Source organism: Drosophila ficusphila, unplaced genomic scaffold (genome assembly GCF_018152265.1).
Source record: "Drosophila ficusphila isolate 14025-0441.05 unplaced genomic scaffold, ASM1815226v1 contig_414, whole genome shotgun sequence".
NCBI lineage: Eukaryota > Metazoa > Arthropoda > Insecta > Diptera > Drosophilidae > Drosophila > Drosophila ficusphila.
This window is the reverse complement of record NW_025064328.1, coordinates 11,747,408-11,764,831: the sequence shown is the minus strand read 5'-3', so window position 1 is coordinate 11,764,831 and position 17,424 is coordinate 11,747,408. Positions and strand designations below refer to the sequence as shown.

Genomic DNA, 17,424 nt, shown 5'->3' with positions numbered 1-17,424 from the left:
CTCCGGCAGGCGCAAACTTTTGTTTGGTTTGATCGGCTTAATTATTCGTAGACAAATGGCTGTTGCCATTCAGGGAGTCGAACACGTAAAAAAGTCAATTAAAGGGGGATGGGGTAAGGGGGAGGGGGGCTAATGCCGCGGGGGGTGGTGAAGGTGGAGGATACGGGCAACTGTCAGCGGACACGCGCCACCATGGAGTTGCAATTTCCGAGTTATGCGTGCGAAAATGTGGCATGGCCAAGTGGAAACTCCGAGTGGCAAACGGCAAACGGCAAACGGGGAAAAACGAATGGAAAGTGCGGCACCTTGCCACGTCTGGCGTCGCTTTTAATGCTTTTCTTGGTGTGAATTAATTTTATTGCCTAATTGTCTCTCCGCGCCACATGTTGAAACTATTAAGCGCATTTTAAACAGGCCCAACTATGTAAGTTTATTGCTTCTCTCGAGGATCCGCCCCCTAAACGTGGCCCTAATGCCTCCAGTTTACGAGTTTGCCTCGCCACTCGAATGTGTTCCCCAAATGTGTTTGCAGCTCTTGGCAAACAGTTTTTGGCGACACTCGGAATTGGTTTCTGCTCTAAACGCTGGAATATGTCTTTATTTTTAAGCGGAAAACGCTTTTCGTTCCCAAAAATCGCGAAACAGGAAGTGCTCGCTGGGAAACTAAAAGTTTTTCACGGAATTTGTGCGTAAAATATTTTGAAAGGTGCATCTTTAAAGGCACTAAAAATATTAAAGGCTTTTCTTCAGGGGAACAAAACTAAAATTAGATAATTATTGATTTTGTTGCATAAATTTAGATTGTATCTGGTAAAACACGTTTATTTATTTTAATGTCTTTATTATAGTAGCTACAACTTAAGTATATACCCAATAAAATATGAATAAAAACAGTATTTAAGTTGAATATAGATTGCAATCTTTGGGGCTGCCGTTTGCTGGCAGTTTTTCGTTAATTATCTAGATACAGTAGATACTGCAGCTCGCATCCCGCAGATACGTATCTTTCGCATCGGCTGGGTGTTATTTCAGCTGTCCTAGACAAGTCACCCTCACCTGTTTGCATTGCCATAGCTACCGGGGATCTCCTGGCCGAGCAACCTGGCCTTTTCACCTATGGGCCAGTTTGCCAGTTAGCCAACTTGCCAGTTTGCCAGTTAGCCACTGTTTCCCTCGGCCCGAAAACGTTTTTTTATTAATTGCACGTGGGGGGAACCTCTGGTGGTTGTCTTCTAGTCGCTTTTTTATTTCCCAGTTCCCAGTTCCTATTCGCCCTTCCAGTTTTCTTCCCTTTTTGACCGGTAGTGCTGCTGTTGTTTTCTTTTTTTTTCCTCTCTGTTCTGTTGTTTTTTTCCTGACTTTCCTCATCGCGTTTTTCCTTAGCGCTTCCCGCTCGTTTCTTTTTTTTTTCTTCCTTCCTCGGCACAATGGGTTAACGTTAACCCACACAAACACACACACGCACACGCACCTCTGATCAGTGATCACTTCCCGACGGCGTTCGTTTAGCTCGATTACGCTTCCGGTTCTCAGTTCCCTACATCTTTTTTTAATGCCCACCGATCCTGCAGTCGAATGACACAATTTCTGTTTTGTCATCTGCCCGGCGAACGCTTCCTCTTGCCATTGTCATTAGCCTCCTTTCAGTAGGTCTCTCCCTAGATATATATATATACATATATATATATATATATGTAATATGTTTACCTGATGATCGTGGCAATTAGGTGCGCAGTGGTGTGCGTTTCTGTGAGCTGGAAAGGCAAATCCATTGTTTGCCGGGGCACAGCTCACATAAATTATGGGATAATCCGACATAAGCGTATTTCCATGATCTGCTCGAGGCCCTTGGGTTTACTGAATGAATAAGTGACTGACTGAATGAGTGAATGAACGAGTGACTGAATGAATGATTGAGTAACTGGCTGGCTGGCTGACAACTTCCTGCTGCTCCACACTCTCTAATTAGTGTGCTTTATTTTTTAATTACTGCCTCTTTTTTCGCCTGCAGATTAGTTGACATTCACATAAGAGTGCACCACCCAACCCACTCATTTAGCCTGGATTAGATTCGGCTAACACGCAAAGTTTAGCCAACTCAAGCTGCGATTGCCGCGTGTGGGGAACAAAATACGATGACACCGATAAGCGGCTACCGCCGTCTGACATGCGAGCCACCCACTTTTATTCTCCAGGTGATTTCCCACCTGCCGCCTGCCGCTTTCAATTTGCACAGGAATTGATTTGCTTTTTCTGCGTTTTTGTTTCTTTTTTTCCTTTTTTTTTTGTATTTTTGGGTTAGTGTCAGGCACGCAAATGCAGAAGGGCCATGGGTTTTCGCTTGGGTCATCGGCTTTGACCCCCAAAAGATGCAGCTGCTGATGAGCAAAATAGAACTATTCACCCTGCCCTTATTTTCTTCAATTCGAAATTAAAATCGAGCCGGGAATCAGTTGTGATTGCCTTAATTGTGTGTCCAATCAATCAAATTCTGTTTACTCAAAACCACACAACGCTTGGCGCTTGGAAATTTCGGGGGGTGATACCACTTGGGGAATATTTATCGAACTCCGTTCTTGGACTTGCGAAGGGTTATCTTTCGGAATGGAACACATAATTCCCGGAGACCCGTGCGATTAGATTAACCCATCGACGACCATTTGATATAGCACCTTGGCCAGGCTTTGGTCTCCAAGTCCAGAACCCTTGGCCTCCGATATAAAAAAAAAACACCAACTCATACAACTAGATATTAGCCATTACCCATTAGCTATTCGTGTTGTGAAACTGATTAGATTTGGATAAAAGGCGGCTGGTGACCCGTTGTATAGATTAAATAGCTTAATTACCGGCGACTTTACGACGCCGATTAAAACTATGAATGCGAATATGTGGCTCGATTTCCGATCGATCGGAGGAAGGAAAATAAGGGGTTTCCAGATGACGCACTGATAAGTGGATTAGTTAGTTGATCACGGTAGTCGATCGACCATCGGCGATCGTCGATAAATCGCTGGTAATTTGAATCAGCGATTGGCGGCTGGCAAGTGGCTTATTTTTCCTCTTTGCATTCCGCTTTGCACTGCAAATTCAAACTAATCCCCTGTAAGATGTCCACACACACCGGGCATTTCCTCTGGCCATTAACCATTAGCCATCAGAAGAGCATTGGAGTCTTGCACAGAGTCTCGAGTCTCCAGTCTCGAGTCTTGAGTCTCGAGAAGAAGGGGCGGATTGCCACTTCCTGGGGAACGAACAACGAGCTGCGAGTTGCGAGCTGCCTCGCTGTTAATGTGTGACTTTTGCTGTGTTTTTCAACGACATTAATTTCGTGTGTTGGCTCTTAAGCCGGATTTAGTTAAGCAGCTCAGCGATCGTCGATCGTCGATCGGTGGTGGTGGGGCATTAAAAACGCTCCGACTTCCAGTCCGCTCCAGCTTTTCGGACACACATTTTGTTGGGAGCGCTTAGGAAATATAATCCCTTTTGTCGATGCTTGGCATGATCGCCGCTTACTCGCTTACTCACTTGGCCAGCAGCGATCACCTGTTTGGTATCGCGGCATCGGCGGCATCGATACCCGACTCGATTCCCCAGCCATCCCGCGCTCTTTTATAATGTGTCGCACATTAGTTAGCAGTTAATACTTTAAATAAGACGAGGTTACCGACATTTTGTTGGCTCTTTGGCTCTTTCGCTGTTTGGCTCTTTGACTCTCGACCAAGAAGAAATATGCTCGCAAGCCGATTGTCGCTGTGACTTGTAGAAATCAACAGTGGCTGCTGTTGCGGCTTATGATTTTCAACGGGGCGTATTAGTGATAAATATAATAAATCTCCGGCAACGAAAATACCTTCATGTAAGCCCCACAATGTCATCGTGATCAGAACCAAAGTTTATAATACAAAAATGCCTATATATAGAAAGACAGATATATATATGAGTCTCCCTGTCAGATATTCATTTCAGATCCACTTGTCTGCAACCCACTTGTCATAATTTTCAAAACATTGGGAAATTTATGGAACACGGATTTGGCTGGCCCCATAATAGTATAATATATATAAAAATAGTTGCGGAGGGGCTGAATATCGGGCAGTCTATATCGTATATCTATGGGGAACAAGCTAAATCCACTAATTAAGAATGAAAAAGGTGACAATGGGGGAGGCGCAACTCGGAGGAGATGACTTTCGAAACGCGTAAATCGTACAAAATTCGATTCTTTTCTTCGTGTTTTGTCACAGTCCGTGCATTCCGATTAAGCTGAATGACAAATGCCCAAGGCAAATGCCATCAGACATAGGTATCCACAATCTGGATGGACGGACGGAGGGCTCCTCCCCTCCAGTTCCCCACCCACAAATTAATTACCCAAAAGTTGTTATTATCATTCGAACTTTTCCGTCTTTTTTTTTTTGTATTTCGGCTTGTATTTTTATCAGCTTTCGGTTCGCCTTAAGCTACAAAGCCTGAACCGCTTTTATCGCAATGTCTTACAAATCGTTTTATCAAGGTGTCATTAGCTGCGAAACAACAAAACCAAAAGGTGTTCTATGATAAGTGCAGAAAGGAAAACCTCGACAAGTCGAACACGTTTTGTTGATTATCTGAGCTGAGGAGCTGCAGACGAGGAGAGAGCTCTTTTGGCGGCGCCTTTGAAAGCGATTTCGAATTGGGGAGCAGAAATACCAGCACCAATACCCAGAAACCGAAGCCCAAGACGAAATCGAAATCGAAACATGAACACCTCAAAACCGATCACAAAATAGTGAGGAATTGATTTAGGAGCGCTCTGCAAGTGCCAAAAAATAATAATAATGAAGAATGGAGAATGAAGAAGAGACCCCCGCCGACAATTTGACATCGTGTAATTAACTTAAAGCGTTTTCGCTGTTTGATTCTCCTGCCACTTGCTAACCGAGTAATCACTATCTGCGAAATGTCGCCGCTTTTAGTTTGATTGAAGCGAACGGGCGGCGAAATCTGGAAGCGAAAAACGCGACTCAATCCGGAGCTGAGTGGCCTCAACCGGCGACTTATGATAATAATCATTATAAATTATTATAATCCAATCGGCTTTGAATAATTAATAAATACGTTTATATATATTGTATATTGGGTATATAAAGGCGGTGAGTCGCTTGAACGCGAACTCGGCGAAGGCGCATAATCGGACGGAAAAAGCCACCAAAGCCGCTCGACTGACAGATCGCCGGAGCGGCGGAGTGAGAAAGCGTCGAATGAAATGCTAAAAATGTGTTACAATCAAGTGGCAAAGCCAGTGGCTGTGGCAGTAGCAGCAGAGGCTAAAGAGATCAGGAAAAATGTGGGGACTAAGCCCTGATAAATACGGAGGGCCCAAAAAAAAAAAAAAAATAAAGAATTGAAAGAGCTGCTAGACGAAAGGAAGAAAAGAAAGCCACAAGTCGGAATTCAGAAGTCGGTTGGAAAAAAGTGAGAAGTGAGAAGGAGGAGGTCGCACCACAAAGATGACAAACAGTTTGGACATTTATGAGCGGCATTTAATGGACATTTGACTACCGGAATTTAACGAATCCGAACACCGAAAGCCGAAAACGTGGGATACCCCAAAGAATGCATTTGATTGGAACCTCCGATTCGATGCGCAACCAGATTAACTCCGATTATCATTAGTCTTGGTCGCTCGGATCGCTGGGGAAAACCATCGAAAAAGGAAATGACAATCCGATGGTGAGCAGGAAGCAGCAGCGGCGGAGAAGAAGATTTCAATTAATAAATATTCCATTATCTGACTGGTAATGCCTCGGCCTTCCCACCTCTCGCCCCTCCTAACACTTTCAGATTAGACAAAATCGAACCATTTATAATTTATAAGACGGCCTATCTGGCTGCCAAAAGGGGGCTAGGTGATCTAACCGGGTGCGAAGATACCGATACCCGCTCGGCATTATCTATTCCCCGCGCTCGATTTCGATACTTTTTCCCCCGAAGAAAACCCCGAAAAAATTATCACAACAATAAAGCTAAATGCTTTATAATTAGTTTGCAAGCCCAAAAAACTCAAACGCACACAATCGCCGGCACATTCGCTATTGAAAATGATTTGTTATGGTTTTGAAAGAATTCTCATTCTCATTTATTTATACCCATTCTGGCCATACTGGTTTATTATCTGGCCCAGCCAGCGGAGGACGCCTCCCGACCAACTTACGCCGTCTTATCTTAATCCCATTCACTAAGCATATGCGTCGACACATAAAACTGTCAAAAAGCAGAAACAACAACAAACTAGATGAAACGAAGCGGAATTAAGTCGAAGTTTTTAATTCTCTAGATTTGGAATTAAGCAGGAAGACTATGATCTTATAAGAATACAATATGAAGTATAGTAAATTTTCAAATAATAAAATGGAAAATAAATGTAGAAATTGTTAGTTATACCAAAACATTTTCTTATCTTTATAAAACAAATTAAAATACTTTTTATTTTTAACAAAGTCACAAGAAAGGAACGTGCAACCAGCAATCCCAATTGGAGCCATTTGAAATATAAATAATCCCAAAGGATCCGTTTGGCAAGATTTCATTTCTCGGCTCAGAGTAACTCATGGCTTTATGTTATACTTTTATGGATCGTAATCTGAATCATTGTTTGGAAAGCCGTGAACTTGTGATTAGAAGGCCGCTATTCCCAGTGGCAAGAGTATTCGAAATTACTGGCCTGCCAGCGGCTTTGAGTTGTTTGTTTTCGAGATATTTTCGATTTGGCCTGTACAATAATTCTTAAGGCTTGATTTCGGCCAAAAGACAATGGCGGTGGCGGGGAGCCACTGGCCACCAGCTCTCCGCCAGATTGAGATTTGCCTAATATACAACATAGACGTTGCGTTTTCGAAATCGAATGGAAATAAGATCCATAAATTCTTGGATTAGTCACCCTTGCCCGTTTTCGGCTGGTTTGGGTAACCGATTTGAAGGCGATATCAAAGGCAGAAGTCGGAGCTCGGAGCCAGATAAATAATAATTACACTCACACAACATAATCAATTATGTCTGCCAATAAACGCACACCCAGATATCTGGACATGTGTATGAGTGATCCACACCCCCTCCCCCGCTTTCCCCCTTTATAAGGGGGCAGTTGGACTAATCACGCCAGCATGTTCATAATCAATTTTATCGCACTTATTTGGATTAATTGCGATATCAGTGACAGGGGCGCTGGGTTTCCGATAAAAAAGGCGGCGCACAACGATGACGCGATGGCAAAAGTTGGTGGGGAGCATGTTCAATGGGGTGATTACCCCCCGACCCGTTAGCCCCATCGATATCTAAGTACCGTCATCGCCTTATGCCGAAATTACCAGGCATTTGTCAAAGTTACCGTCGGGATTATCTTATCTGGCGGGTCGAAAAGCTCTCCGAGAACCGAACTCACCCAGTTTTTTTTAGGTATTCTGCTCTTCGGAATCGGGGGGAAAATAAAGAGTGGAGTTTGGGGATCGGGCTTACAATGCAATTAGTGGGCCAAACAAAGCGTAGGCGAAGATAAACACTGCGAGGGGCTTATCTCTTGTACCGATCTCGAAAATCTCAGCCGATAAGGATTATCTTAATCTGCATAAATAGCGAAACGAGCGCATATCTACACGGGCGTTATCACTTTTCCTAACCATATGTCGCTCGGCCGATTTGTTTGCTTTGAACTGATTCATTTTGCAGCGGAGCGGTAATCGAAAGGGGGGAAAAGCTAAGTGATCCGACTAATAGGTGTGAAGTGCCGCCGGCAAAGCGATCTCTTAACTTGGTGATGAAATCTTGGGAAACTGGGGAAACTCTGGGGAGAAAGGCTTTCCCGGGGGAAACTCACCTGCTGGCCGGCATTGGCGGCCACCCAAGCCTCGGCAAAGGTCTCCATGGCGCTCTGGAAGTCCATATCGCTGGCGTTACAAAGTTCTAATCACTGACCACTGACCACAGTTCACGTACGTCTTTTATGGTCGAAATGCAGGCGCTTTGGCATTAATTGCAATTTGGATGGTTCGCAGTGATTTGTTTTGATTGCAATTTGTGAACGCGATAAGGGGAGCTCCCGTAACTCGGCGGGGGGATATTTTACTCGATTTGATATTGAATTCTTTTAATTTTCGAATTTTCTCTAGTGGATACGCAAATTAGACACAGGCACACACACACGCGAAACCGCACACACGCTCAGGTGAAACGCGAGTTTCCTTGTGGAACGGACTCGATGACGCTTGTGGATTTTGCTGTTTCTGCTTTTGTTGTTGTTGCGGTAGTTGTTTTTTTGTTGTGGGCGACGCGACATCATTAGTGCCATGAAATCGGGAGCTGATCGCGTCGCTGCGTCACCAGGATTGGCGGCGTGTCGAATTCGTCAGTTGCAAATCCAGCGAAGCGTTCAGGTTCTAGGTTCTTGGCCAACGCTTTCTGTTTTCTGTTTGTTGGTTTTGTAGTGTTCTTGGCCTGCGGAGCGGAGTCCTTGGACTCTGGGCTGGACTGATCTGGCTCGGCTCTCTCTAGGGACTCTCTTCGCAAGTGTGTGTGGTGGTGAGCGGACGCGCGTCAAGACATCCTCTCTGGGCCAAAGCTGTCGCACAACTAACAACTGACGGCATTCTTTTGCCGTTCGCTTGCCTCTGCCGCCGACGCTGCCGACGTCGCAGTCAATGTTGCCGGTGCCGGTCCTCGGTCTCTTTCGCTCTTCGGTCTCGCTCTCGCCCCGGCCGCAGCCCACCCCCAAGCCCCCATGTTTCGGCAGGTCGGCTCTCTCGCGTGGCTCCATTTGCCGCCAATTCGTGTGCACTGGTGTGAGGCAAAGAGCCTCTCTCGGCTTCGTTATCAGTGTGTTAGTCAGAGCAGAGAGCCCGTAAAATAGTAGTAAGCGTTTAAAAGGTAGTAAAGTTATAGGTTGGATGAGTAACTTATCTAATAAGCTATTAAAGGACTATGTTGAAAACATATATTTTATTTAAGGAGACAAATAACTGTATTATAAAATTAATTTAATATAATAATTGCAATAAACATATAAATATTTAATTTTAAATACAATGTGGAAAGCTAACCGTTTTCAATGGAAACTTTGTTCATTCTAGAAAATGTCTGTAATTTCAAAGGATAATTTCAAACTATTACGATGCGTACCTTAAGAACCTAATCAAAAGACTTTTAACCCAGTGAAATGTTCTTCCTTCTAAAACATCGAAAAGCAGAAAAATTAATGGTGATTTTAGAGGCATGATTTCTTAAAGAAATGTTTCCATACGTAAAATATAAATATCAATTTATATATTTGGTTCGTGCGTCCCTAAACTTTGTTTCGCATAACTTATATCTTTTATATATTGTACAAATTTGTTAAAATTTTAGACTCATGAAGACGAAATCCCAAAAAGTAGTAGAAATACTCCGAAATGCCTTTCTGGTGAGTGAGGCAAACAAACAGCTTTGTAAGTGTGCGTTGGTGAGTGACCAAAACAAAGCACACGCACAGGGGCAGAGAAAGGAAAGAGCGTAGCACTCGGAGAGAGCTGGAGAGCGACTCTCACTCACACATACACTAGCACAGTCGCACGTAAACAGCGGGTAAACCTGTTTCGGCGCAGAATTGCACTTGTCGTCGCCGCTGCCTTCGCCCCACCCCCGACCTCCCCCTTCCCCTTGCCAACACTCCCCCCTCCAACCAACACTTCCTCATTCGGCTGCGCGTTTTCTTTTATTTTTTGTGCGCTGTGGCGAAACTCGATGGATTTGCTGCAAATTCGGGTGGAATTATGCCACACACACATAGACAGGCACTTGTACACAAACACAAACCTACACCATGTAGAGTGGGCGTGGGCGTGAGCTTAGTCAGCGCGAGTGCGAGCAGTGCGGCAATCGGTTCGGGTATTCGGGATGAAAGAGTAAATCGGCAGTGCTTATTCCTCTCGGTGGGTGGCGGGTCGGCCGCGGGGGCGGGGGTGGTGGACGGGTGGCTACACCCACTCGGCAGTTAGCACCTCCGTCAACTGTGAATGGCGACGGCCTTCGTTTTTTGGGTTCGTGAGTTTCAGGCCACGAAGCGGATTTCCCCAAAAAGGAAGGACGGGGAATTGGAGGAATGGGTGGTTCCCCCGGAAAACAAGAGATAAGAGCGCAGATAATGCGCGCGCATTACATGTGATTAGGTGTCCGGGCTCCAGGATTTAGCCAACCACGTCCAAGCAAGTAAATGGTAAATAGGATTTCTATATACAGTTCTAGTAGGGGGAAGCACTGTTTACAAAAAATGGGATCATATGGGAGGAGTTACACTGGGTTTTATAATTAGTTAAGGATCTGATATCCGCTGTGTTATAAAATTCCAACAGCTAAGATGGTTACTGCTTATTCAACTAAAATTCATTGGTTTAAAATAGTAAATCTTCTGTTTATTAAAATAAGTTTAAAAATTATTGAACCATTTTTGTTAATAATACAAATTTTGATCTGGTTATCTTTATCCCTCGATTCTTGTTCCCCACTTCCCCAATGCGCAAGTTCTTCCTTTCTCCCTCTTAAGCGCGCTCTCTCTTTCTCTTGCTCGCTCGGCAGCTCTCTCACACACACACAGAGCCACACGAGGCTCGCTCCCTCTCTGTCGCTCCAATGGAATCGTGCCAGAGCGAGATAACCCATCGAAAAAATTAGAGCAAAGAGAGATGAGCAAAGCGTAAACGCAGGCGAAAAACGCCAAAGAAAACGAGATACGGAAAAAAGAGGAAAAACACGAAATCAACATAAAAAGCGCCGGCAAACCAGTTCGGGATAGACTCCGCCCCCGCCGCTCGCTGATTGGCTAAGCAACCGCTTTGCCCGGCGACTTCATCTTGTTCTTTTTCTTGTTTTTTTTTCTGTTCCTATTTTCTTTTCCGACTGCGGTTTTATCGCCCCCTCCTCTTCCTCTTCCGCACTTCCCTTTTTCAACGTCGACGTTATTTGCGGAGCTTTACCAAATTTTGGGGCTCAAAATCTTTTGCTGCTCTTAGCATTTTAGATGGAGCCCCACTCACAAACACACACACACAAACAGAAGGAACATCCTTTTATTTGCCACACAGACACATTTCTGTGTGGCATGTAATTTTAGCTCCCGAATACAGAAACTTAATTAATTCCCCAGCACAAGTCAAGTTAATATCACAACTACAAAGTTGAATAGGGCAAGGGTTTTGTAAAAAGGATTGTGGACGGCCAATTAAAATAAATATATATGTCGCATATGCGTCGACTCCATTTAATATAAACCGTTTGACTTTCGGATCTTTAGCAATAAAAATAAAAAAAAAAAAACAAACAAAAACAAAATAAAATTTGAAGATGAAGTTTCAACAAATCAAATCAATATTAGGCTAGTATAAATATAATATAGGAGCTTTTCTGGCCAGAATAATGTTGGCCTTAAAATTGTTTGATTGTTTACTAGTTAAGATTATTGCAATGCATATGAAATAATGATTCACAAAAAGTGTATTGGTGTAAGTGTCTTATTTTCAATAGGGAAGTTTATAGGAGTTTCTCTTCCCTTGAGCAAACACACTCGAATTTCCGGTTCGATGCCATCTTTTGGGCCATCAAACACGATGCAAATTTTTCAGTGGCCCAAAATACACCCATGTGTCTGGCTGGCCACCCATACTTCAAACGTAAATTATATTTACTGTTAGCCAACTCATCATCGACTCCCTGCTTCACGCCCCCACCTCCCCCTTTCGTCTATTTTGTGCGGAAAAATATTTAAATAAGCAAGAACGCGACATCGTCAGGCCAAAAAGACCTACACATGCTGTGCGAGATTTTCGAGGTGGGGAAAAAGGCAGGAGGTCTCCTCGCGGAACGCGGAAAATCAATAATTCTATTAAAGCTCCGGTGCTGGCGTTTTGCGGGTGCCAGAGTTTGTTACGAACTTTTTACTTTTTACGGGCCTCCCCTACACCGTCGAAATTGTACTGAATTATAGATGCTTCCTAAGAACTAAGAACAAAGAACTTATAGGTGAGGCTAATAGTCGGAAGATAAACTCCTTGAAGAAACCGCATAATGATCCTGATTCTTTACGACTTCTTTTTTTTCATCACGTGTTCTCCTTTACAGTTTACAACAAACACTATTTTAATTGTTTCCGAAATTTATGATGAATAAAAATAAATAATGTATAGACAAAAAAATGTATACGATAATTTACAAAACAGAAATACTAAGCTCTAAGCAATAATGCCTTTACACATCGATAGTTATTTTTACCTAACCTCTAGATTTTACTCCTTAGCATCATCTAAGTTTTATTTTAGCATCGTGCTTCACTAACGTGTGTGGAAGTGATTCAACTTTAAGCGTTTGGCGGCTCGCGGGGAGTTAGGCGCTTGGCGGAGTGGGCGTGGCAGTGGCAGTGGGCCAGTTCTGGCCATTCCCAATTACCGCTATTACGGAATGTGGCAGGCATGAGCCATCAGCCGCGCTAAGAGGGCTCTTTGCCGTCATTGCCCCATCAACATCATCGCAGTCATCATCCGGGACAGGGCCGCATAAACGGTAAAAACGGCAAAAACGGCAAAAAGCGGACACGTCGGCGGACACGGATGCGGACAGGGAATCACGGACACGACTGCCGTAACGGTCTCCCCAGCAACGGAGTGGGGCATCCACCCACCAGTCATCATCATCATCATCAGCAGCAGCAAAATCAGGAGCAGCAGTATCCCCTTTCCCCCGAAAGGAAAAACCCTCTACTTTGGTGTCATTGTCGGCGTAATGACAAAAGGACATTCATTAAGTTTTTGATTTCTGATTTTATTGTTGATTAAACGCATCACAGCCCCCTTTTTTTGTCAGTTAGCAGCACATCTGGGCCGGGGTAATGCCAAAGAAGGATACAGAGTCCCGGCAGCGATGGCATTGTCCTGTTTTCTATCTCACAGCTCTTGGGTTTTCGAGCACTGAGCACTTCCGGCGAGAGCGTCAACTTGACATTTCCGCTCGGCTCGGGCGTCCTCATTTTTTGGGTGGTCCTGCCTGGCTTATCAACCCACTCGAGCGCTCAAGGATACACTCGACACTCGACGGCAGCCAGGACATCGGCCCAACCATCGGTGCAACCTACTATGTACAGAAGTATTTACAAAAGCAGGCGTTCTTGGCTGCTTTCTTGCTGGCCAGCCAACCAACTCGAATGCCCGATTAGGGAAGCTTCGGTATTATCCTGCCGGCAGGATGTGTGTTTGCCACCGGAGTGCTGCCATTCGCCTGGCTCAAGTATCGACGTTCGCCGAGGGGGCAAGTGGGTGGCGGGGATATCCACTGCTGGCGGTGCCATTGGAGCTCAGCAAAAAGCGATGGAAATGCGCCTGCGCCAATTTAGGGCTTTCCTTTATTTTTTCCCCCAATATATAGCTGCGATTGCGGATACATATATGAGCCCCTTATGTAGGCGATTATGTACTTCAAGCGCTATTTACTCGCCTGAACCACAAAATGGGATTTTCAGCGGAGGGAATGTCGCGAAAATGGTAAAGAAAGATTACGGAAAATTAAGTTGTACTTGGAAAATGACTCACAATATATATGGCTTCTAAGATAAGCTTTTAATTAAATATTACATTTTTCCATACATTCAGAACTTGTGTTTAATTTTAATACTGTAAACTTTTTATCAAGAATTTTTCTCTTTTAACTCTACTTACTAATTAACTTTAAAAGACTTACGCCCTTATAGCTTTAAAGAATGTGAACTAAGATATATTTTATATATGCAAAATATGAAATCAGGTCTAAATATACCTCTAAATACCTTTTACGTTTTATACTTTCATAAATAAAATATCTCGTAGACAAAACAACAAAAACTTTAAAGCATTGCACTCCAAACTGTATTATTCTTTCCCCAGATTGGTTTTCCTTGGAATCCCCAACACCTTCTGAGAATTCCCCGAAAATTGTACAAAAAACTTCCGATTAAGATGAAATGATATAGAAATCTGATTCAACCATTGAATCTATTCCGTTATCAATCCGATTCTGACCGACATTTTCGAAGGGCTAACCTTGGTCGCGGAACGCACTTCAATTAGTTGGGGAAGCGAAGAGGAATGAGACATTGGCCAAACAATGTACGGGCTTTGTTGGACCAGTCGCACCTTATGATTAAATGGAATAACCACATTTACCACTTGAGGTAATTGAAAGAAGAAGAGAACGTAAGGAGGGGGTAGTAGTGGGTGGTGATGGGTGGGTGGTGCACACACCCCTGCCCCAGTGACACTGGTAAGCGTGTTGCGATCGGCAAAACTTCCACTTGAAAGCCTTAATTGATTTAACTGATACCGAGATACCGCAGAGCAGATGCCAACCATCACTCACTCGACTCAAGTCAATAGATAGATTCGGTGACTCTGTAGCTGTAGCTGTATTTGTATTTGTATCTTTTTCTGTATCTGTATCTATCGGAAATCGGATGTGGCGGTGATTGCGGTTACCGTTCTCCACCGGCATCTTCAAAAGCTCGCCACGAACACGATATCGATTTGTAAATTTCACAGGGCGATAAGAGCAGCTCGACTTTGGTGGCTTGACAATGAAACCAGGAGATCGGAGAAATAAAATGGAGTCGCCGCAGTGTCCACAAGTTGGCAGATTGTTTTCCCCCCTTTGTGGATGCCGACGAACAATGTTTGACGACGAGTGTGTGGCTGTTTGCTTATCGCGATCGATAGATAGATCGATAGGCAATCGATATCGGCGTTGTTTGCCTGTTGCCTTTGATGCTTGACATTGTCGCTCGTCTCGTTCCTCGGTACAAATCCCTAATTAAAAAGATACCCAGCTAGCCCGCTTATCTGCCATGCAAATATTGACCTATCGCCTTAGCCAAAAGTCGCCTGTGTTGGCCAAACAATCGCATCTGACTACCTGGCAACCCGGGTTCGTAATTCTTCTCCCCCGGTCTCCGAATGCCCGTCTCCACGGGCAACACTTGACTTTGTTTGCCCTGCCATCGAGGTCTCGGTCTTGTCTGCCGCTCCGCAAAAATACAAAAAAAAGGCCGTTTGCCACACCCACTTCCACCCACTCGCCGCCGAAGACCTTGCGCGATTTGCCCGCCGTATTTGCTCATTTCAGTAATGGTTTATTTTTAAATGGTCCACAAAATTAACGCAAATAAACACATGGAGTGCATTACAAAATTTGGGATTTTTAAAGGGGGTTCATTAAAGTCAAGTAGAGGATGTGTTTAGAATAAACAGAATTTTGAATATGGAACAGGTGTCTTTAATAAGATAAGATAGATTAAAAGACACATACATATATGTTACTTTAATAATATATGCGTAAGTAAACTTTGTCTTAATCACCGCAAACCTTTAATTGAGAAACATACTTTTGAATCATTAAATATTTTAATTACGCCTTCGTATATTATATTTAGATTCCAAGCTTATTTCCTTAAACATAAAATTTCTTTACTAAACACACTCTTTGTACGTTTTCTTTAAACTATATCTCAGTCGATTTCAAATCAGTGCCATATAATTTATAAAACGAATTCAGTTTACCAGAAGCTTTTAAAATAGACAAAGACCACATAGAATATTAAAAACACCGCCACTCCAAACGCAATTTAAGTTGTTCCAACAAATTCGAAGCTTTTATTGAGAGTTTACCGCAATTTTCTAGTTTCGCAAATTTCATCAATGGGCGAGCAGAAAATGTGGTTAAACTACATAGCGAACCCAACTCAATTTCAGAATTTCAAACATTTTCCGCTAAAAGCAACTCATTTGTAGACCGAAGGGGGAGTGGGGATGGCTGACCAAAGGATAGTTTGATATGACCACATAATTAAATTAATTGCATGCGGAGACCGGGAAAGCTGGAAGCTGGGAAAACCCAAAGAGGAAAATCATTTTTCGGGGTGTGTGCAGATGAAAGCCGCTCGAAATATTTTGCGTGGGCGGCGGCGGCTGAAAAGCGAAGGGGGATTGGTGGTAAATATTGGTTAAAAAGCAGAGAGCCGGCTCGTGTTCGTGGCCTAAACAAACACGGACTCTGCCGAATCGAATCGCGGGGCACAAAATCGAAAATCAAACAGGCAAAATCACTCGCTTTGATCGTTCGATTGGAGTGCTCCACTCTCACACAAGGCTTATCTGGAAAAGGAAATCTTTTAAAGCGGGTAAGGTCGCCTCGAGTGGGCTATACCCATTGCCTTTTGAATGGTATAAACTACTTTACCTAGCCGAGATCGATAAGTTCATTTGGTTTTGCGATTTGATTAATATTGACTTAAGAACGATTCTGTTTGCTTAGCTATTGTGTTCAGCTGTTCCCCGTTGATTAATTTGAGGCGATAAAGCTTAATTGGATTTCGCTTAGATAACTCAACTCAACTCGACCAAACTGAACTGAACTGAACAGCCCGATAGATTTCCGATAGACAGACGATCGTGTCGAGTGCTTTTTGAAATCGCAGCTAATCAGTTTTGGTGCGGTAAACAAACCTTCTTGAAGGGAAAAGTAGGTTTCAGTTTAGCAGTTCGGTTAGCAAGTGAGTATCTTTCCCCATCGAAAGACAGGAATCTTGGGGATTGCTATCTCTGGCAAACAGAAATAGCTACCGCAACACTCCAACTAAGATGTCCACTTAAGTGAAATAAATTTCTACTTATGCGCAACATTTCATCGAATGGGAATCCTTCGAAGAAGGGTGACTTCACTAGCCGTGCAATATACACTTACTAGTATACTTATGCTCGCAATCCTCCTAAAAGGCAATAAAGTTTATCATGCAATTAAGAACGAATTACGCTGCTAATAGAATAATTAATGCAATTTCCCACAACATTAGGCACGAGCACAAGCGCAGACCGAGCAAAAAGGACCAAAGGAGCAGAGGGGAAGTTGTGGCGGAGAGGCTGTGTGCGAAATCAAGATGAGAAGCTCTCTATCGGACTCACCATCCATCCCATTCCCATTCCGTTGGCAACTACCAACAACCTACAGAAAACAACCCACAACCCCATCCTCTTAACTCTCAGCTCTGTGACAACTGTCGACGTGGACCGGGAATGTTTTCGTGGGGCTGCGAAACCCCAGAAACTAAGCCATTCCAAATGGGGTTTATGTGCGTGATCTGTGGGCTCGAAAGGGGGAATGGGCCCTGAAAATTGGGAGAGAGACTGCCAATTGCTTGGCCACCGCGTATGTGTACAGTGGTAGTAGTTATAAACGAACTTTGGGGGGAGAAAATGGCCAAGAGATAGTTGGATAAACATATTAACATATTAAAAAGAATTTTACCAATTAAATTATATTTTATCAATTTTTAGTCTCCTCTCCTATAAATTTTCGACAATTTATCCAAATACGGGTTTAAAAAATAACTAGGAAATCAATTTAACG

General features: G+C 43.5%; 1 protein-coding gene across 1 annotated transcript in view; it reads right to left on the bottom strand.

The window, feature by feature from the left end:
• LOC108096739 overlaps window positions 1-8,595 on the bottom strand; it is a 49,403-nt gene extending 40,808 nt beyond the window's left edge. The window contains 1 exon segment of the mRNA XM_017198586.2: window positions 7,856-8,595. Within this exon segment, the coding sequence (XP_017054075.2) occupies window positions 7,856-7,921 (66 nt within the window). The 5' untranslated portion in view covers window positions 7,922-8,595.
• Window positions 8,596-17,424: the final 8,829 nt, after the last annotated feature.